Genomic DNA, 22,740 nt, shown 5'->3' with positions numbered 1-22,740 from the left:
CCCTAGAGCTGTAGGGATGGGGCTGGGCCAGGCAGCCTTGGAACTTCTGTTTTAACATTGAGATCCTGCTCCTTTGTCATTCCTCCTCCTCTAGCTTTCAGGCTGCCTGCCCTGTCCCCTCACTCTGTGAGGTAGGTATGCTCCCTCTTATTGGCAAAAGCAGCTGGTGGAGATGGGGACAAGGGGCATGGTCTAGAAGGAGTGCACAGATGTGGGGGAAAGTGGAAAGGCCCTGCCCTTTTCTAATAGAGAAGATTAGGGCAGAAACCAAAAGCTAGGAGAGAGGTAAGTGAAAGGTGGCTCTTAGAGGTTTCCCCTTGGTCTTTTGGGGGGCGTGGGGTTGATGGTGAGGTTCCAAGAAATGGGCAGGTATTGGTCACACTACTCTCCTGTCTGTAGCCTTGCCCTCCCCTCACGGTTCTCAGGTCTGTAGAAAGGACAGAGGATTGAGGGTGTGGAGACCCAGGGATCCCATGAGGGAGACTAATGGTGAATATTTACAAGTCAATGGCAAGGTGAAGACATTAGGAGAGAAAAGAAGCAGATTTTTATTGTGATCAGCTCCCAACATCACACAGAAAAGTAGAACTTCCATATTGCCAGTGCCGAGATGAAACAATTACCAAGATTTTCTCGAACTTGCTTCCAACATTCCCTTTTTTCCCCTTCTTCTTTTGTTGCTTAAATATCTTTAAAGCAAATTCCAGGAATCATGTCATACATGTTTCAGTATGTATCCGTAAAACATTTTTGGACAATTTTATATAAAACTATGATGCCATTATTAATAATACTACTCTTAGTTCACAACGATGGTTAAAACTCAGTTTTTTAAAATTGGGACATAATTGACCTTAATTTCAGGTGTATAACATAATGATTTAATATTTCTATATTTTGCAAAGTGATCACCACAGTAAGTCCAGTTAACATCTGTCACCATACATAGTTTCAAGTTTATTTTTTTATGATGAGAACTTTTAAGATCTCTCTTAGCAGCTTTCAAATATGCAGTACCGTGCTATTAATTGTAGTCACCATACCGTACATTACAACCCCATGACTTAAAGCATTTTATAAATGGAAGCTTGTATCTTTTGACTCATTTTACTCACCTTCCACCTCTGGCAACCACCAATCTGCTCTCTGTATCTACGAGCTTGTTTTTGTCTTGAAGTTTTATTTTAAATTGGATTAATCACTTCTAGATATGCTTTTTTAAAAATAAAAGATACCGGCTATAAAAAAAAATTAGCTTTGGGGTGCCTGGGTGGCTGAATCAGTTAAGCATCTGCTTTTGGCTCAGGTCATGGTCCCAGGGTCCTAGGACTGAGACCCACATCGGGCTCCCTGCTCAGCAGGAGCCTGCTTCTCCCTCTGCCCTTCCCCACCATGCTCTGTCTCTCCCTCTCTCTCTTCCAAATAAATAAATATCTTAAAAAAAAAAATAAAAACAAGTAAAAATAAATTAGAAATTCAGATTTAAAATATGCTGAGGTCAACGATGAAAAAGTGTAAAATGGAAATAACTTGTAATTATGTGGTATTCCATGTGACTTTTATTTTATTTTATTTTTTTAAAGATTTTATTTATTTATTTGACAGAGATCACACGTAGGCAGAGAAGCAGGCAGAGAGAGGGGGGGAGGCTCGATCCCAGGACCCTGAGATCATGACCTTAGCTGAAGGCAGAGCCTTTAACCCACTGAGCCACCCTTAAAATGTGACTTTTAAGGGAATCACATCTACCTCCATGGCTTCAATTGTATCAAGTATTGTTTGTATCCCAGATCTCTCTGAGCTTATTGCCTACACAGCATCTCTACTTCAAAGGCCCAAACAGTTCTCAGCGTGTCCAAGCCAAACTCCTGGCCCCATTCCGACAGCTCCCAGACTCTTCTACTAGTACTTTTTGAATGTCAGTGAATGGTAATACATCTTGTCTTTCCATAAGTTAAAAACTTAACGAATCATCTTTGATACCTTCATCAACTTTAGTCCTATGGCCAGCCAAGGACTGAACATTACCAGTTTTACCCCATTTTCTTTCTCAAATATTCTGTATTTCTCTTTCTATTCATTACCCTCACCAAAGCCCCAGAATTTTGACCCCTTGCAGTTCTTCTCCATGTTGCATTTGCTCTGTGCTCAGATATGCCACAGTGGGTTACACCTAGATGAAAACATCTCATTATTATTTGTATCACTTGGGTAAAAGAAATAGAACTATTTATTAAAAGACTAGATTGTGAGAAGTGATATATATTATAGTTGTAAAGATTCAAAACATCAGTTTTTAAAATAATGGGATTTATGAAATCGAAAAATACAAAATAACTAAATTAGAGTCTAAATAAGTGTATTTCACTTGTGTTTGGGTTATATATTATTGAGATTATATTTGGGTTATATATTATTGAGATTTATACAAGTAAGTAGTGACCAATGAAGTTTTGAAACACTTAGTACCTGAAAATATACTTTAGCTGAACTGTCCTGGAAGCTCCTCCTGAAAGGAGCAGAAGGAAATTTGTGTTTCAAAGTTGAGTTATTAAGAGTGTCTCACAATTTGTCAAATTTCTTAATTTTGCAGGTGTAAAATTTAGAAAAAGTATGTGAAGGTGGTGCCTCATGAGTTTCAATCTTTTGATGGAAAAATAAAATACTGCAGTGTTTAAAAGCATCATTTTAAAAACTCTCAGGTGCCTTTGTGGCTATCTCAGTTGAATATTCACTGTTTCAAGACAGATTTCTTGTTTTTTGTGTTCTCAGATTCTCCAACACCAACTTGGCATCAGTAGTTCAGTGAATCCTGGCACTAACTATCCATAGTTTGCACAGGCCCCACAGATTACATGCTCATTCCCACAAGACTGTGTGCCTCCCCCTCCCCCAACTTGCAATGTCAGTTGCAAATCAAGTTTCAGTACTTCCAATGAACTGGCTTTAAATTTGGGATTTCCACAGCATCCTCATTAGGCATGGTGATTTGCTTAGAAATGACTCACAGAACTCAGGGTGCAAAGGACAAAGTGAGGTGAAGGTGCAGCATGTCCATGTCCGCGCTCTCTGGTACCACCTTTCCAGCACTTTGAGGAGGTCATTAACCTGGAAGCCCCAGACCCTGTTGTTCAGGGGTTTTTATGTAGGTTTTATTTTGTGGGCATGTTTGATTAAATCATTAGCTGTTGGTGATTAGACTTCACTTCCGGCTTGTCTCCTCCCCTGAGAAGAGGATGGCGTGGGCCTGAAAGTTCCAACCCCATTATCCTGGCTTGGCCTTTCCTGTGACCCCCCCTTATCCTGAAGCTACCTAGGGGCTGAAGGAGAAGGGGGAGAGAAAACCCTAAAGAGGCTCCATGCCCAGCACAAAGCCCTGTGTGGGGCTCAATCTCACAACCTAACGTCACAACTCATGATGTGATACTTAACCAACTGAGCCACCAAGGTGCCCCTTTACTTTCTATTTTTTTAAAAAAATTCTTCTGAAGTATGTTAAAACAATTCCCAGATACCACATGTTGAAAGCTTCTTAAGTACAGCATTAATAATAGTTAAATGTCTATTTGAAAACCAAACTCATAGTGGACCTTAGTAGAATATCTGAAGCGTATGTGAAGAAGAGTTTGTGAGCCACTGCCGACCTAATTCCAATCATAAAGGAGTCGTGTGAAAATATATCTGAGCGCTTTAAAAAACTCTTCCCGTGGTGTTCAGCTTTTTTTGATCCTGGATTAGGATTGGGGTTAGGAAGTAGGATTAGAGGGTCCCCTCAGAGTTCTCCTTAAAATCATGAGATACCATGATCGTACCAGTTTATTCAGTTTTTGCCCCTGCTATTCTGTTGTTACTTCAGGTATCTAAGTCAGAAAAGCACGTTCTTAGTTTGTGCTTTAAAGAAATACCCTCATGGACACCTTCCTAATTGCAGCTTTTCTTCTAATAAAACCCAAGTTAAAGAGGATCTTTATTTATATTCACAAGTGCTTTGCGAGAATACCTGGCCCAGCTTAGTGACAGAGCTTTTAAAGAAAATAACTTTATTATTATATGATTTGTGTTTTAGCAAAAAAAGGACTATTTGTTGTTATTTTTAAATAACATCAGTGTTTTTAAGTTTTATTAAATTCAGCTGATTTTTCTTTTTTTGAATAAGCTCTATGCCCAGCACGGGCTTTAAACTCACAACCTTGGGATCGAGAGTCCCATGCATGCCCTATCAACTAAGCCAGACAGGCACCCCAAGACTATTTGTTTTTTAAACCATTTCTCTATCTGATTTTTCAAATTAGATTTTTTTTTTTTAATTTCAAGGGTTTTTGTGTGTGTGTGTGTGGTTTTTGTGTTGTTTTGTTTTTTTAAACACACACATTTTTATTTATTTATTTGAGAGAGAGATAGCAGGAGAGAAGGAAAGGGAGAAGTAGACTCCCTGCTGAGCAAGGAGCCAGGCATGGGGCTTGATCCCAGGACTCTGGAATCACGACCAGAGCCAAAGGCAGATGCCCAGCTGACTGACCCACCCAGGAGCCCCATATTCTTTTAGTTTTTTAAGTCTACAAAGAAGTTCCTCTGACCAGGCCATGAGTAGGCCATGGTGGGTTTTTCATTAATTTTGAAACAGTTCAGTACTTTAAACAATATTCTGGGGGAAGAGGGAGTACTTGTTTTTGACATCCAAAGATGAAAATCTTCCTGTGTAGCATTTGGACCCTGAAGCTGTCAGGGGCCAGCTCTGACCCATCTACCTTAGCTGGCAGTATCTAACATTCTTTCCATTCCAGTCCAGTCATTTTAAACTATGGAATAGTCTCTCAGTCTATTTAGCTCTTTCTTCAATAGATCTATTTGCTATAATTACTGTTTATATAACTGGGATAAAACACATACACAATTTAGGCTAGGAACATTGATTTTAGAGTGTAGCACTGGCTGTTCCCTTTAGGGCTGCTCCGCTGACCTTAACTTCATAAAAGCAAAGAGGGATGGGGCGCCTGGGTGGATCAGTCATTGAGCGTCTGCCTTCGGCTCATCATGATCCCAGGGTCCGGGGATTAAGCCCTGCATTGGGCTCCCTGCTCCCCCAGGAAGCTGGTTCTCCCTCTCCCACTCTCCCTGCTTGTGTTCCCTCTCTCTCTGTATTTCTCCCTATCAAATAAATAAAATCTTAAAATAAATAAATAAATAGATGCAAAGAGAGAGGAGTTTGCTGCTTGTCTCTGTGGTTTCAGCTGGAAGAGATTATTTATCCATGTCAAAAAGATAAGTCTTTAATAGATGGCTTTTTTGTTTTGTTTTAGAATCACAAGAAGCTGATGAACAGCTGGTAGCAGAAGTGGTTGAAAAATGTTCATCTGAGACTTGCTCTAGAACCTCAGAAAATGAGGTAGTACAGCAGGCTGGTGATTCTTACGCAATCAAGGATTTCAAAGAAGAACCCGAACATGAGAGTAGCAAAATTTCAGTAGTGAGGCCATTTTCAATAGAAAACAAGAATGTCACGGATATCCCAGCAGCTCTAGGAACAAAGGCCACTTATGGCTGTGTAACTGTGGTCTTGGGTGAGGCTTTGCCCTCCAGCGTACCAGAAGCCATCCTGGACAAGGCAATGACAGAAGGCACCATGGGGGTTGCACTGGAGGCTTCCACAGAGGTTGACCTAAAGGCTGGCAGCTCCTCTCCAGAGCCAGTTACCAACAGAAGCAGGCTAAGAAAACCCAAACCCGTCTCTCTGAGGAAGAAGACAATTGGCGAATTCTTAGAGACTGATACTGCCCTGGAAGGCACGTCTCTCCCCCAGGCATCCTATCAGTTCTGTCCCAGTGAGATGGATGGGAACACAAATCCTTTGCTAGGAGGTACCAGGATCCAGAGATCTCCCCCTGATATTAAGGAAACAGCAAGCGCTCACTGCAGTGACACCAACGATTCAGGAGTTGAGTTGTTGGAGGAGTCAAGGAACTCACCTCTGAAACTAGAGTTTGATTTCACAGAAGACATGGAAAATGTAGAGACCAGGAAAGGCCTTCCAAGGAAGCTTGGCAGGAAACTGGGTAGCAAACTGCCTCCCAAGGTACAGAAAGATAGCGTTAGTAAGCCGGTGGGCGCCAAAGGTGCGGACCCACTTGCAGAGCCCACTGTACACAGTGCTCCTCCTTCCCAGGCATCAGCTAAGCTGGATCCCAGCCAGTGGGACCACCACAACGTCATTCCCTTTGGGGGCCACTCTACTCTGCAGAGCTCACCCCCTCTCTCCTCTAAGGGCTCCTACCACTTTGATGAATCCATGGATCCCTTTAAACCAACTACAACATTAGCAAGCAGTGACTTTTGTTCTCCTGCCGGTAATCTTACTAATGAAATCTTAGAATCACCCAAGAAGGCAAAGTCGCGTTTAATAACGTGAGTGACAACGGGTATGGGTGTTGTGTTCTGTGTACTCTCTGAGTTTGGCAGCCCGCTGCTCTGGTTGGCCAACGGAAGTTACCTTTGAGGTGCCTCAGGGCAGACACACAGCTCATAGCTTTGTGCGGCAGTCCACACTATTTTGCTTAAGTCCAGTGTATGGTCAGAAATATCAGAGGTTTCCTTTTCAGGTGTCTGCCTTGTTTCTGAACCCTCAGCTTATTCAGCTCCACACCTTGGGTACTTATCTCCTATTTAAAAAAAAAATAGTGTACGATAGGTAGAGATTTGATGGTTTTCAGAAATCCTATCTGGGCTGTCAGGAATTACTTTACAGAATTCAACGGTCAGTGCTAGCCACCACCTTCAGATTCTCTATGGATAAAACAAAAATTCCAAGCCTCCAGATTACCTGTCTATTATCAGTAACATGTGCAGAATGGTCCCAAAAGGTCTTCTAGAAGTCTTTCACTTTAAACAGGAAGCTATGATTTTTGTTGGAAACAAACCTACTGCTAAAAGTTGGTAAGAATTCATATGTCTCCAAGTTTAGCTTCTGGCTCCATCAGTAAGGCAGTAAATGTCCAATGAGAATCAAGAACATTTTAAACATTCATGTCAATCTGACTGAATTAGTCTTTTGTTGTGTGTTGTCTCCCTCCCCTTCCCCCGCTTTCTGGGACCATTCCGTAACCACTTTTGCAAGGTCCTTGGAGTTCTCGGAGTGATCAAGCTGTATTCCGTGTAAAGTTTCAGTTTAAATTTGCTACAAGGTTATCTGTTCTCAGAACTTGAGTTGATGACAATATATCCCTTTGTGACCCTGTGACGCTTTACTAAAAATGAGATATAGAGAAGGACCAGTGACATGGAGGATGAAATGTGAAAAGAGAGGATGAGAAGAACCATTATTTCCAGCTGTCACCATAGATGGGTCAGGGAAGTAATGGTAAGCATTAGTGTGGCCTGATGGAACATGCTAGATGGCATGGTGAATTGTATTAGAAAAGTTTAAAGAGCAGAAAGCATCAGGACCAAGAAGCTTGAGCCATGAGAATCAGTTCCTCGGCATCCCCAGAATGTCTAAAGTGAATGAACTGTCAGTAGTAGTTCTTGATCTGTTCTTTGATGATATATGAGCAGTTAAATGGTTGCTGGGAAATATTGATTGGGCAACCTCAGGGTCTCCTCTGTGACTGAGGTTAGTTACCGCTGTCTACTCAGTGCTTTGGGTATTTGTTGGCCCCATCATTGCCTTGGTGCTTCGTAATGTGGGATGTCTGAAATATGGGGGGGTTTCTGGCTAACAAGGTTGATAAGGAGTCATCGGGGGACCTCCCTTCCAGTTGCTTGTCAAAGCTGCGTAGCCAGTGCATTCGTGTCAGATCACATTAAATCTGAAACAAAAGGGAGGGGAGTTTATCCTACACCTGATTTGCAGTAGCGAGAAGTACCCTTTTAAGTCCTGCCCCCTTCACCCAGAAGCATTTCCTCCTGTTCTGTTCTTGGTGAGTGAGCTTGTTGATTTACCATACCTTATAGATTTTTTTTTTAAACTCTTAACACAGTCAACTCTTGTCTCCCTGTTCTTTCTGTAAGAGAGCATGTTCTGCCTCTTGTGTAACTGGGGTTTTGTTTAGAGAATCCCTTCATCGGTAGGAAAGGCTGGAGTGTGCCAGTGGAAGTAGGATCAAGTGGAAAGTTAGAAGTTCTGCTAGCAGGTTACTTGGTGGGGCTTTTTAAAAGATGCATGCAATTAGCATCTCAGATTCTTCTGTAAAGTGGAGACCTTGTACCGTCTACAACTGGTATTTTATGACTCAAATAAGATGAATTATATAAAGTCACCATAAGCTTCTTAGGGATACACATCTACAGTAGTTATAATCTGACCCATTGTCAACTATTGTATGCACCCTTGCCTTTAATCTGGATGGCGAGACATTTACGAGTAAATGTTCTCAGTAGTGAAATGTTGGTTTTAAATATTGATAAATATTTGGAAGTTCACTTTTCATCTATAACTTCGAATATGAGGCATTTCTGAGTGTTTCTACTCCTCTTATCTGTCAGAGGTTCCTGATAATCATTTGCTCACCAATGATAACATTCATTGAGTATGACATTTTTATTTGTATCCCACCGCATAGAAAGAATTTTGCAGCCTTTACATCTGCCTGACTACAGATAAATATTTCAGGCTTTACATGATTTTTTTCTCCATCTGTCTGTCTCTTTTCTGTCTCTAATTTTGTTGGTGCATCAGGACTACTGAACAAGTGAAATTTCTCTGTTTTCTGTTGTAAGTACTCCTGCTGTTTCTGTTTGTCCCTGGGACCGGTGGCAGTTCCGCTCCCCAGACCATCCCTAGACCATCTCTCCATAGCATGTTGCCTTGTCTCTGAGTTTGACCTTCTGATGATTTTTTGCATTTCATTTGCCACTTCATGAGTCAGCTTAGCCTTGCAATTTGTACCTAAAGGAGTGGCGCTCAGCCTTCCACCTTAGGTGCAAGAGCTTTGCTCCCTGGCTTGGCACACCTCATGTGGCACTTTGATAATGAGCGCTGGCTTGGCCATCATCCTGACAGTGGTCTGAGGGACAGCTCTGCTGTTGTTCGAAGTAATTGACTTTTTTGATAGGATAAGGTTGCTGGCTTGGAGCAGGGGATACATTTTAGAGGCAATTCCAGTTTGGTGGTTTGGTGGCAGGGGTGGCATTTAGTAAGATCATTAGTTTAAAAAAAAAAAAATCCAGAAACTAGGTGGTGATCGTGCACATTCTGATAGCTTTATGTGCTCCTCCCTTTCCCTCCCCCCAGAAGAAGAAAAAGAACGTAAATTTATTCATTTATTTTCTCAGAGTGACTTTTTTTGCTAGAAATTTTAAGTTCATTGAAACAGAACAGAATGGGAACCAGTCTTCAGGTCATAAATTGTGTGCCAGTTAAAAAATAACAGGTGGTTGGCGTTTTCCCCACGTCCAATCTTTGCACAAATACCTGACATTCATTTTCCATCTTACTGCTTAATAGGAATGGTAACCATTTACACAGATATTTTTATTTTTGTACTTTTCATTGACCATAGTTCTTCTCTGTTAGCACACAGGTCTGGAACTGTCTTATCAGACATCTGTGGTTTTTAGTGCAATAAAGAACTTTTTTAAAGAATCTGGTTCAGTGTGGTAATTTTTCCAATGAATGTCAAAGCCAAGTGAGTAAGGATCAGATGAACAGAATGTCTCTAGGTGCTAAGGGTACCTCTGAAAGGCTTGGTGGTGTGTAAGCAGAAACTGTAGGGGGTCAGAGTACTGGTATTAAACGTCCCACAGAAGCACATGAGGAGGTCTTTTCCAAGAATGAGCTGAGCTATAGTTCCTTGCTTGCCCTGCCTCCCAGGAGAAGATTCAGAGACGTGAAAGGTGTTCCCCTCTCTAATGTGTAGATGTAGAACGTGTGTGGTGCTGTATGCTTTGGCTTCTCTGCACACATTGCTTTATCTGCTCCATCTCATAGCTTGGAATTTGTCAATGGGATTCCAAAATGGCCTGTTTTTGTTTTTTGTTTTTTGTTTTTTTCCTTTCCAGGAGTGGCTGTAAGGTGAAGAAATATGAAACACAGTCTCTTGCTTTGGATGGGTGTTCTCAGGTGAGTCTTTGCCCATCACCAATGTCTCTTAGACCATGGGTCCCACAAACTGGAATTGTGTCCTGGGGGGCATGGGGAGCTGAGGGATTAATGAAGAGTTTCCAATGGGTGTCTGAGTATCTGACTTTGAGGAAACCAATTTCTAGATCCTTAACTTGCTCAAGTGACCTGAGAAGGCTCCTGAGAACAGGGGAGCCGCCTCACATTAACCCTTTTCCTACTTCTTCTGGATAGTTTCCTCTCATTCTAAATCTTACTAAGGTGCATTTTCACTGGGTATGAAACATCTGGGACACAAAACAAAGGGCAGATTTCAAATATTGGTACATGTTTTAAGAAAATGATTGACTCTAATAACTGGCTAATAATTTTTTTAAAAAGATTTTATTTATTTGACAGAGATCACAAGCAGGCAGAGAGGCAGGCAGAGAGAGAGAGGAGGAAGCAGGCTCCCTGCTGAGGAGAGAGCCCGATGTGGGACTCGATCCCAGAACCCTGAGATCATGACCTGAGCTGAAGGCAGAGGCTTAACCCACTGAGCCACCCAGGCGCCCTGGCTAATAATTTTTTTTAAGTTAGACAGTTTCCCAATTCATTGCTTTTAGCGAAGTAGGAAAATCTGAGTTGTGATCTGATAGATCATTAAAAATGATCTTTGACACAATTTATATGTCAATTATATCTCAGTAAAACAATTATTTTTTTCTTAAAGATTTTATTTGAGAGAGTACAAACGAGGGTAGGGACAGAGGGACAGACTCCCCACTGAGCAAGGATCCCAGGAGCAGGGCTCTATCCCAGGACCATGAGACCTTGACCTGAGGCAAAGTCAGATGCTTAAGGAGCTGAGCCACCCAGGAGCCCCCCTCAAAATAATTTTCGATGATAGAATTTTCTGGTACATAACTTGGAAAGGGGTTCCAAAATTAAGAGACATTTCTATTACAAAACTTTTTTCTGTCTCATTTATTTGTATAAATAGGCTTAACTAAGACTTCTTATTGATTTATAGTTATAAAAATGAAAAACAGAATTAAAATTCACAGGGATCCTTGTTTTTTCTAACAAATATTTGTCCATGGCTCTATGAATTGGGAAACAAAAAATAAACAAAAATCCAGACCCATTTGATTGTGATGAGACCCTTTTAAAAATGTTATTTCAGCATAACTGTGATTACAGGAATACATTCATTGGTTAATAAAATACATTTTAAATTTGACTTATTTTACATAGTTTGTACCAGCAACTTGGTACATGGCTGAAGATTAAGAAAAAATGATTTGCTTTCTCATTTATTTTTTCACCCATTACAAATATGTAAAGTATCCACTTTCAAATGCAGCTAAAGCAGGCAATAAGAACTGTGAAAATTTAACATTTGGTTTAATTCAGAAAAATAACATGTATCACACAGCAAAAGTTTTTTTTTAGTTTTTAATTTTTAAAAATTTATGATTTTATATATTTATTTATTTGACAGAGAGAGAGAGAGAGAGAGAGACAAGCAAAGGGAGTGGGAGATGGAGAAGCAGGCTTCCCACTAAGCTGGGAGCCTGATGTGGGGCTCTGACGATCATGACTTGAGCTGAAACCTAAACAACTGAGCCACCCAGGCACCCCTACACTGCAAAAGTTTTTAAATAATTGGTACAACAAAATGTAATCATTACTTGTTTTTAGCAAAAATTTTTGTATTTGATAGCACTTATGAAAAGTTGTAATAATTTTAGGATAAGTTATGCCTTAGTTGATTACAGTGATAAACTCTGCAGAAGAAGAAATGTTAATACTTAGAGACTTATGGTCATAAAAGTTATTTTAATTTTTAACTTTTAACTGAGAAAAATTATAGGGAGAACTTTAAAAGACTTTCAAACACACGAATGCTTTTTTTAAGGATAATTTTTTGGTAGAAGTAGAAGGGAAATGAAAATTCAGAGAAGAAAAGCAATGATGCAAATTTCTGACTATTAAAACTTTTTTTTTTAAAGATTTTATTTATTTATTTGACAGAGAGATCACAAGTAGGCAGAGAGGCAGGCAGAGAGAGAGAGAGAGGAGGAAGCAGGCTCCCTGCTGAGCAAAGAGCCTGATGCGGGACTCGATCCCAGGACCCTGAGATCATGACCTGAGCCGAAGGCAGCGGTTTAACCCATTGAGCCACCCGGGCGCCCTGACTACTAAAACTATTAAAGAATGTGTGTACATGTTTGATTTTAAATAGATGATAAAGCATCATCAAATCACTAGAGTAACTAGATTGAATTAAGCAAGGCCAGTTTTTAAAGTATAGCAAGTGTTACATCTTTTGCAATTTTTTATATTTTTGCTGAAAAGTTTTTGACTGTCACCTGAAAATACAGTGGGATACATTGGTATTCCAAGACAATTCAGGGGGTATATGAGCAAAATATTTGAAAACGACTATGGACTACTTAAAACTTGCTTATAAATCTAGGCTGGAAAAGGTTAATTTTTCAGACCTCATGTGTGAATAACAGAAGCTAGGTTCTAGAAAAAGCATAGTATTCTTTTTTTCTTTTTTAAGATTTTATTTATTTATTTGACAGAGAGAGAAACAGCAGGAGAGGGAACACAAGCAGGAGGAGTTGGAGAGGAAGAAGCAGGCTTCCTGCTGAGCAGGGAGTCCGATGCGGGGCTCGATCCCAGGACTCTGGGATCTAATAAGAACTAATTAGACTAACTTATGCTGAGCTGAAGGCAGACGCTTAACGACTGATTTTACCTGATTTTACTGATTTACCTGATTTTACTGATTCTACCCAGGCACCCCAAAAGCATAGTATTCTATGATTGAAAGACCCCAGCTTCCTCCTTGATTGGTAGCAAAATCTGTGGTTAAGTCTTAATCAGACACAGGTGTGGAATGGTGGCTGAGATGTCACCTTTCCCACTGTTGATCCTCCTAAACAGTAGCACCTGATCTGTTGCATTTCCCAGGATGAAGGAGCAGTGATTTCCCAGATTTCAGACATTTCTAATAGGGATGGCCACGCTACTGATGAGGAGAAACTGGCGTCCACTTCATCTGGTCAGAAATCGGCTGGGGCCGAGGTGAAAGGTGAGCCAGAGGAAGACCTGGAGTACTTTGAATGTTCCAATGTTCCTGTGTCTACCATAAATCATGCGTTTTCATCCTCAGAAGCAGGTATGGAAGTGTATGTTCATCTTTCTAATGTACCTAAGCCTAGAAATGCCTGAAAGCCTAATGCAGGAGGCGCTTTAAAGAGACTATAGAGAATTCGGTCTCTTGGAAGATAGATGGAGGTTGCTGATCTATGCTTGTCTCCTGTACTTAGAAAAGAGGCGCAGGAGAGTGTCTTGTCGAAGTGCCAGAGACCTAGGGATGAGTGTGGCAGAATGCGCGGGAGACACTGATGTATGAGACTATTTACATTTTGAGTAATTTATTGTATGGGACCGCATCTCAAAATATAGTGGCCTGTAGCCATGTTGTGGTGGTGGTGGTTCAGCGTAGAGAAATAACAGTAACATGTATAGTGCCTTCCCATGTACAGGCACTAAGTTCTAAGTGCTTTACATTTATTAACTGGTTACACCTTGGTCACTATTTTTTTTCCCCCATTTTCCAGAGAAGGAAGGTGAGACATAGAAGTTAAGTCAGCCACCTAAAGTCACTTGACTAGCAAATTGTAGAACAATGATTTGAACCTCAACCATCAGGCTCACAGTCTTACAACCACAGTGCTTAACTTGGAAAGAGATTCCTTTCATGACTAGAGTATTATACATTTTCCTGTTCACCAATGCGGTAGAATAAAATTGACCAATATACTGAAAAATCCTTAATGTTCTAATAAGAACTAACTAGATTAACCTATGCAGAAGCTTCTTACTGTTGAACTTGTAAGAACATTCTAGAGCTGAGGCCCTTGTCCAGGTCCCAAGTTATATCTGTGGCCTTAAACTTGACTTGTGAGATGTTTAGGACCATGTTCCTGACTACTGTAAACGTTATTAAAAACTCAGATTTTCAGCAATGTAATTTGATCTGGGGACTTTTGTACTTAAGAGTTTTAAAAATCACAACATGTCATCACACCAGGGAAGCAGGTGGAAGTCTAGACTTTGCAAGATTTCTTCCCTCAGCCTCTCCTCACTGCCCACATCTCATCTCCCATCTGTAGAGTAAACGTGCCAGGCACTGTTCCATGTTTCTTCCCAGGCTGCTTTCTGCTCTGCCACCATTCCCAGGGATCATCCTGAGCACGCTTGTACCTATATTATTTCCTACATTTGAAATGCCTTTCTTTGCCATCTTCTATAAAAATTCCATCCATTCTTTCAGGTTTCTGTCAAAACATGACTTGGCTTCTACATACTTTATGTTACCACCACATTTCTTCTTATCACTTGTACTCCATGTATTTAGTATAGCCAGTGTCTTTGATGAACTTCTTGAGGTTAAGGACTATGAGTGATTCATCTTTGAATTTCCTCTGGTATAGGAGCACGTAGATATTTGATGGATTATATTCTTCATCACTAGGAGGAAATTCATCCAATGGAAATTTCCAGAGCTGGGGTTCCATTAGCCACAGTGCTGTCCTCAGAGTTAGTGAAGAGCTAGTGCTTCAGCCTAAGTGACTGATGAGCTGTGTCTTGGGAGCAAACAGAAACTGTGGTCATGCAGGGGTGGTAGGCGTTGCGGAGGTGGTAAGGGAGATCTGGCCCTGTAAGGGGAATCAGACAGAGTCTGCTTCCTGGGGAGAATCTCCTTTGTGCCAGGTCTTGCGAGATACATACATAGATGTGCCCCAGGGACGGAGAATCTCTCCCAGGGGTGGGAAGGAACCTGCCGTGTTGGTAAATGCTCAGCAGTTCTCTGAATTTAGGACAAGTGGGAAAACGAAGTCATACTGAGGAATCTGGACTTGATCCTGTAGATAAAGGGGAGCCACTGAAGGTTTGTAAGCAGAGTGGTGATGGTCACATTTGTGTTGTAAATAATTCACTGTTGATAGTACACTAAAGTAGTAATTCATTGTTGCTACATGGATTGTAGCTTTAAAATCGTGTGCTTTTTCATATTTTAAATTTTTATTCAATAAGTGCATATTCCTTTAATTAGAAAAAGCATGGTTTTTTGTTTTGTTTTGTTTTTCTTAAATGTTGCCTTTGGTGGTTATAGAGTGGAAGGTAGACTGGAGACAAGTTTGAAAGCGTATGGGGAGGAGAAGGAATTTAGTTTTTCAGGCACTGGAATTTAGAGCTTATTGTTTTATCTTCTACATTAATTAGTCTGTGCTGGAATTTAAATTCACTCAGACCTGCTTATAAAAATAACATTCACTTTGTGGTTTCTTCTTTCTGACCTAGTCCCGTGGTTAAACTTACTTACAAAACTTTTCACGGACACAAGGGGGCAGCCTTGCTATTCTTTCCACCTAAAGATGGTGATCCTGTGTATGGCTGGCAAACGGCACACACCCCTTCTGAGTTTTTCGGACTTTTAATACAGACAACACATCCGTCAGCAAAGTGCCAGTGCTCCTTTGAAAATCTGGAAATGCTGTTCATGGGTTCATAGATGTCCCTCTGGGCCTGCACTGGGATCTCCAGAATCTTTTCACCAGGAAACACAGGAACTGACTTCTTGGGATAACTGTAAAAATGACTCTCTGTGTTGTAGGCATAGAGAAAGAGACCTGCCAGAAGATGGAAAAAGATGGATCTGCCATGACCGTAAGTTACTCCTGTTGGGGGCTGGGGAAATGTGGGGCTCAGGTTTGTTTTTTGTTCCTTTTAGTATTTATTTAAAAACTCACATTAAGTCTTTAAATAAATAACTTCTAGTCATTGTTTGGTGATGGACTGAGATATGAATAAAAGTTTCTTCACTCGAGGAGCTCATAGTCTATCCCGAGATCTATCCAGTAGCCCATGAGGCCACTGAGTACCTGACCAGTAGCTAGTCTGAATTGAGATGTCTTGTAAATGTCAAGTATGACTAGTCTTTAAAGACTTAGGACCAAAAAAAAAGGAAAATAAAATGTTCTGAACGTTTTATATTCATTACATGTTGTGATGATCATATCTTACATATATTAGGTTAACTGAACTATATTATTAAAATCAATTTCACTCGTGTATCTTTTTACCTTTTTTTTTTTTTTTTTTTTTTTTAGATTTTATTTATTTATTTGACAGACAGAGATCACAGGCAGGCAGAGAGGAGAAAGCTGGCTCCCTGCTGAGCAGAGAGCCGGATACCGGGCTCGATCCCAGGATCCTGGGATCATGACCTAAGCCGAAGGCAGAGACTTTAACCCAATGAGCCACGCAGGCGCCCCTCTTTTTACTTTTTAAATGGCTACGGAAACATTTAAAATTACCAATGGCTTGCATTGTTTTTCTTTTGAATAGCACGGGTAGTGGATACAAAATGGAAACTAATGATACTGTATGACTGTTATAATCTAATGTGTTGCGGAGGCTGCGGGAGCCAGGGCTGACCACCTGCGCAGCAGGTGTCTGGGAAGCTGGATTTGAGCTCATTAAAAGCAAAATTATGTTACGCCTTTTTAGACTTACAAAAATAGTATAAAGAATTCCTGTAAATCTTTCACCCATATTCCTTGAATGTTAACATTTTATAAAATCACAGTACAGTTATCAAAATCAGTGAATACTGGGGTACAGTATTATCTAGGCTATAAGCCATATTTGAATTATGTTGGTTGTCCCAGTAATGTCCTCTTCTGGTGTAGTATCCAGCCCAGGACCTCACGTTGCGTTTAGTTCTCAGGTTCTCAGTCACCTGTAATCTGTGATAGTTCTTCAGTCTTCCTTTGTCTTTCCTGAACTTGACACCTTTGAAGAATACAGGTTAGTGTTTTGTAGAATATGCTTCATTTTGAGTTCATCCAGTGTTTCTCATAATTAAATTCAGTTTATGCATTTTGGGCACAAAGCCATCAAAAGTGACTTTATGGATCCCCCCCTTATTCCATAATTAGTGGAATTAACTGATCACTTGGTTAAGGTAGTGTTGTCTTAGGTTCCCCATTTGAACTTAGTTGTAAAGAGAGAGTGGGGTTTGTAAGATAAAGCAGTGAGGGGTGTTCTGGGCAGCAGAGTTGGCCTGCACAAAGGCAGGGAGTGAGAAGCATGGGCTCTATAAGGAGGTACACGTGTTAGTCATCTCATGTGATTGCAGGGTAGTCTACATAGAGTAGCTGAGGGCCACATAATCAGGGGGCATTGATATGGTGCCAGGAGGTTTGGAATTCATGGTAGAAGCAGTAGGAAACTATTGTGGGGTTTTAAGTAAGGAACACGATGGGTAAGAGTTCAAAGGATGGGGTGGAGGCCGAGAGATTTATCAGGTAGAGCCATCACTCTTTGGTGACTTGGGAGGTGTGCATGGTAGCTGGGGTGGAGTGGTGGTGAGAGAAAGTTGGTGAAAACCACCCAAGGTTCCTTTCTTGAATATCTGAGTGGTCAGTGCTACTGATAAGCCACCCCATAAACCTGGGGTGCCCAGGAGCTCCTCTCTACCCCTTATTCCCACAAGCAGAATCTGTGGTTTTGATGTCCAAAAACCATATATTATAAACCCACTGACGTTTCTCCAGCCTGTGGCCACCCCCAGTCTTTTTGAATGTGGTGGTTTTCTAACCAGGCTCCCTGTTTCCAGGCTGTTCTCTCATCCTTTCACAAGGTGTTTTATATACCAAACTGATCTTGTTACTCTTTGCTTAAATCTCTTGGTTGGCTTCCCTAGTCTTTAGAATAAGTTCAGCTTCTTCTAGTGGCTGATGTGGCTTTCTGCACTGGGACTCTGCCTTTCTCCCCAGCCTCTGCTGTCTCCTCTCTTCCTCACACGTCTGACTCTTGCCTTACCATATGCAATTCCTTTCAGTTCTGTGAACCTGCCCCTTGGAGTCACTTCTTGTTCTCCCTTCCCTCCTCCCAACACTATAAGCTTGGTGAAGATAGGGACCATGACTGTCAGTTTGCGGCTACCTTAGCACCTACCACAATAAATTCTGCTTAGTACAGGAATCAGTAAAGTAAGAATACAGAAAGAGGAGCAGAACTGTAGAACTTAATTTTTAGATCTGTGGATTTGAGACCAGTTTCTGATTGGACCAGTTTCTAAGTCCATATTTCTAGAAGGCTATTCTAAGTACATAGCATGAGTTCCATAAATGCCTGGGCTGGCTTTATTTATTATTTTTTTAAAAGATTGGTTGATTGATATTCATTTTTTAAAAAGATTTTATTTATTTATTTGAGAGAGAGAGAGAGCATAAGCAGAGGGAGGGGCAGAGGGACAAGCAGACTCCCCGCTGAGCAGGGAGCCCCAGGTGGGGTTCAGTCCAGGGCCTTGAGATCATGCCCTGAGCCAAAGTCAGACGCTTAACCAAATGAGCCACCCAGATGCCCCAAAATTTATTTCCTTATTTTAGAGAGAGCATGTTTGCGAGTTAGGGAGAGGGAGAGAATCTTTAATCAGACTCCCCACTGAACGTGGAGACCAACTCGGACCTAAATCCCTGGGCCCAAAGTCCCCACCTGAGCTGAAACCAAGAGTCGAAGTCTTAACAAACTAAGCCACCCAGGTTCCCCGGCCTTCAAATCTATTAAAACCAACCCGGGCGCCTGGGTATTACAGTGGGTTAAGCCTCTCATTTTTGGTTTCAGTTCAGGTTGTGATCTCAGGGTTGTGAAATCAAGCTCTGCATTAGACTCCAAGCTCAAAGTGGAGTCTGCTTTAGACACTCTCCCTTTGCCTCTGCCCTTTGCTCTCTCTCTCTCAAATAAATAGAATCTTTAATAATTTTAATCTTTAATAATTTGAGGGCCTTTAGGACACAGGATAGTTGAAGCTGTACGATTAGTTGAAGCTCTGAATGAAGCATCCTTTACCTTAATTCACAGTAAAAATATATTTTGCATCTTGACTAATATGTATATATGAATGACACATCACAACATATGCACGTATATATATAAAACAAATTGCACAAAACGCTCTCCACCTTTCTTCATGTGATTCATTCTGATATTTTTCTTTTCTATTTCATTTTTTAAAAAAGATTTTATTTATTTATTTGAGATAGAGAGCATGAGCAGAGGGAGAAGCAGACTCCCTACTGAGCCAGGAGCCTGACTCAGGGCTCGATCCCAGGACCGTGGGATCATGACCTGAGCCAAAAACAGACACTTGTACTGACTGAGACACCGATGCGCCCCCTCTATTTCATTTTTTAACGCAGATTGCATGTCTTAGTAAATTGTTTTCAGGACTCACTGTTAGGCCAAGACCCATAGTGATTCCCTAGACGACATGAAGAGCAAATGTGAAGGTAGATGGGTGAAGGGGGCGGCTGTGGAAACATGGGCAGAAGGAAGATATACATAAAGCACATAGGGTCTCGGGAGCATTGTCCCCCCACAAGGGCCTCACACATTAGTGATGTTTGTTTCTGGATAAAATCACTCTTTTGGGAGCCAGGTCGTCTAATCCCAGCATAGCTGCTCATGGGCTTCTGCCTGTCTTGCCTCATCTGTGGATGGGAGGGATGCCTGCTGTCCCCACCCACCAGTGGCTGACATTACACACACCGCTGCCAAGAGAGCCTGCTTATGTGCTTGGGGAAGCCAGTGTCTTTAGAAGTTTTGTAAGTACTAAGGGAGTGGTTTCTTGTATTTTCAGTTTGTAAAAATAGCAAAAGCATGATGGGAGCGGGTTGTGCCAAGTGGACCAAGCCTTGGTCTGTGCAGCTGCAGGTCTAGGTGGCTTCCCCAGTATTGTGAACAGGCTGGTTCAGCTTCCAGCTGCCCAGCTGCTTCATCCATAAAGGAGAGCACCTATTGGCCCAGTGGTCATGGGGTGAAAGGCAGTGCTGACGTCAAAAATGGGAGCTCAAAGTGCTAGGCCACTGTCAGGTGGGGTGATGCTGCCAGGAAGTGGGGGGGGAGACTGAACAAGAAAGAAAAATGAGGAATACTTGTCTTTGGAGCCAGCTGCTGAAGAACATATCTTTTGTTGTGATCTTTTAAAAGTAATCCCAATGGAGTTCCCAAAATCAACGAATTTCTACTTCCTAGAATGTGGAATAAGCATCATATAAGGCAATGGCAGTGTTCAAAACGTTGAAAAAGAAATCTGGTTAATCTAGCATTCACTTGTTTAAGCCTCTCTGTTTCTTGGAAGTGCATTCCTGATGCAGTCTCGTTGCCAGCAGGTGGTGGCGGCCACAGCAAAAAGGGATCAAGGCCAGAGTAATCAGTGGTGCGTGGACAGTCTCATCCTGTGTATCAGCTATTGGTCTGCAGCTTTTTCCGTTAGGGGTCAATTTATTTTTATGTTTATTTTTTTAAAAAAGATTTCAATTATTTATTTAACAGAGAGAGAAAGAGATCACAAGTAGGCAAGCAGAGAGAGAGGGAGAAGCACGCTCCTGATGCGGAGCTTAGAGCAGAGAGCCCAATGTGGGCTCGATCCCAGGACCCTGAGATCATGACTTGAGCCAAAGGCAGAGCCTTAAACTGAGGCACCTAGGTGCCCATCCATTTATTATTTTTTTTTTTAGGAAGGCTTAAACTTCTTAAAAGTTGAGTTCTTTTGGTTTTTCCAAGGATGTCTCTGTTAGAGTGCTGTGGCTGGCATGGTGCTACTCAAGTGGGTTCAAGGACAAAACATGGGATGAGCTCAGCTTGCTGTGAGAGACTAATGGGGCTCTTTTTTCCACTGCAAGGACACGAGCAGAGAGGTTTCCTTGGTGGTATCTGTGCTCACTGCCGTCTGCAACCAGGACTGCATTAAGTTCCACTGTCTAGAGACAGGTTCTTTCTTTCTTTCTTTTTTTTTAGGATTTTTATTTATTTATTGACACAGAGAGAGCAAGAGCACACAAGCAGGGGCAGCAGCAGAAGCAGGCTCCCTGGAGACAGGTCTTTCTTGGCCCACAATTGTGAATGCTTTGGGAACAGGGAACAGGATTAGGGGACATGAAACAAGACCATTTGGAAGGCTGGGACTCATTGATTGGGTTAGCATCTTTATTAAACATAATAGATTGCCTGGCCCAGGATGAGATGGTCTGGTCAGTTCTTTGTGATGGTAGATTCTGTAGGCTTTCTCTGCTGTTTGATAAGCAATATAAAGGACTAAAGAAGGTAAAAAGGTAAATCCTAGGGTTCTTGAAAAAGGTGACTAAAATAGGCTATGGCCATAAATTTCTTGTAAGAACTGTTGCATTTTGAGCCATGAGGGGAGCAGCACATGGCCAGGTGGAAGGGAGTGACCAAGGGAGGGCCGCAAGCTGCAGATAGACCTCATCTGGATGCATCCCCCATCTAAGGTCTGAGCACCTGCCTCCGCTCAGAATGCTGCCTCTTCCAGACACATTAAATTGTTGAGTAAGTGGGCAGACAACTCATTTATCCCCTCAACAGATGAATGAGGTACCAACCTCTAGAACAGACTGATATTTTCCTTACTAAGAAAACTTTTTTGGCTTATTTCCCAAAATAAAAATCTTGCTAACTTGAGGGTCACAGGAGGGCTATTTCCTAGAATTGATTGGACTTGTGGATTCTGGTTTCAACTAATAAAAACACAAAAGAGTGATTTTAAAATGTGTTAACTTGGAATCAGAAATTTAACAACAAAGTGAACCAAATGTGTCAGCTTGACCTAGAGCGTTACCTCCCTATAGGCTCTTGCTCATGGGAAGCAAGAGAGTATGAGAAAGTTTCTTGAGGAGAAGCATGGCACAGGACGTTAATGGGCTGATTCAGATGTCTAGAGGTTTATTCATTATCCACAAGACCATTTCTGATGTCCTCCTTTCTGGCTCTGGAATCCTGGGGCGGTTCTGCTGGGTGCCTCTGACCTTACGCAGGCTGCGGTCAAAGTATTGGCCAGAGCAGTGGTCACCTCCAGGCTCAGTTTGGGGTGAAGCCACTCCAAGCTCACTCAGTAGGCTGTCAGCATGTCTCAGAGACATCAATTCCTTGCCACATGGGCCTCTCCACAGAGAGTCCTTCATGATGTGGAAGCTGGAGTCTTTTCGTAAACTAATCTCAAAAGTGACATCCCATGGCTTTTACCGTAGTCCCTTTAGAAGTGAGTCCCCAGGTCCAGCCTAGACTTAAGGCAACCAGATGACATAAGAGGATGAGTACCAGGACGGTGGGTATCATCAGGGGCCATGTTTGATTCAAAAGCGCACAAGTGGCTTTTGAATGATGAATGATGAATCTGCCCTAAGATAGTGTTTCTGGGGGGGACCATGAACTCCTGTCAGCAGGGTGGACTGCTTTCCTGCAGATGCTGCTTGAAACGGGGGCTGATCTTGTGGCTTTCGCATTCTTGTTTCCGTGGCCTGAGCCAAGGTCTTCTGTTTTGGGCCCCTCTACATGAAGCTAAATGCAAAAATTATGTGTGAATTTTTTTTTTTAGCATTTTCTAGGGAAACAGTGAGTTGTAGTGACCATGAAAAGTTTAAAAAACTGCTGGTCTAAGTTGGCTTTGGACTTTCTGTTCTGTCTTGGTTGAAACAAGACACCAGAGAACTGATTAATAATAATCAATCACTAACTTATTGGTGGTACAGACTCTTAAGAGTGTTAAGATTATTGACAGGTCACTTGGGTTGGCATTTTTGATGTTATTAGAACAGCTT

The 22,740-nt window shown here is 41.6% G+C and overlaps 1 protein-coding gene across 12 annotated transcripts in view; it reads left to right on the top strand.

Annotated features, from left to right (window-relative positions):
* Window positions 1–22,740, top strand: part of TACC1 (transforming acidic coiled-coil containing protein 1) — a 116,509-nt gene that overhangs the window by 77,729 nt on the left and 16,040 nt on the right. For 5 of the 12 annotated variants that reach the window (XM_032329009.1, XM_032329012.1, XM_032329010.1 and 2 more), the window contains 4 exons: window positions 5,301–6,402; window positions 9,994–10,054; window positions 13,019–13,226; window positions 15,732–15,784. In XM_032329009.1, the coding sequence (XP_032184900.1) occupies window positions 5,301–6,402; window positions 9,994–10,054; window positions 13,019–13,226; window positions 15,732–15,784 (1,424 nt within the window). Of the gene's footprint in view, window positions 1–5,300; window positions 6,403–8,671; window positions 8,708–9,993; window positions 10,055–13,018; window positions 13,227–15,731; window positions 15,785–22,740 lie in introns of all 12 variants that reach the window. The other 7 variants (XM_032329013.1, XM_032329011.1, XM_032329017.1 and 4 more) reach the window with 5 other exon arrangements.

This window comes from Mustela erminea, chromosome 21 (genome assembly GCF_009829155.1).
Source record: "Mustela erminea isolate mMusErm1 chromosome 21, mMusErm1.Pri, whole genome shotgun sequence".
Classification (NCBI taxonomy): Eukaryota; Metazoa; Chordata; class Mammalia; order Carnivora; family Mustelidae; genus Mustela; species Mustela erminea.
Note: the sequence above shows the minus strand (reverse complement) of the source record. Positions and strands in the feature narration are given on the sequence as shown.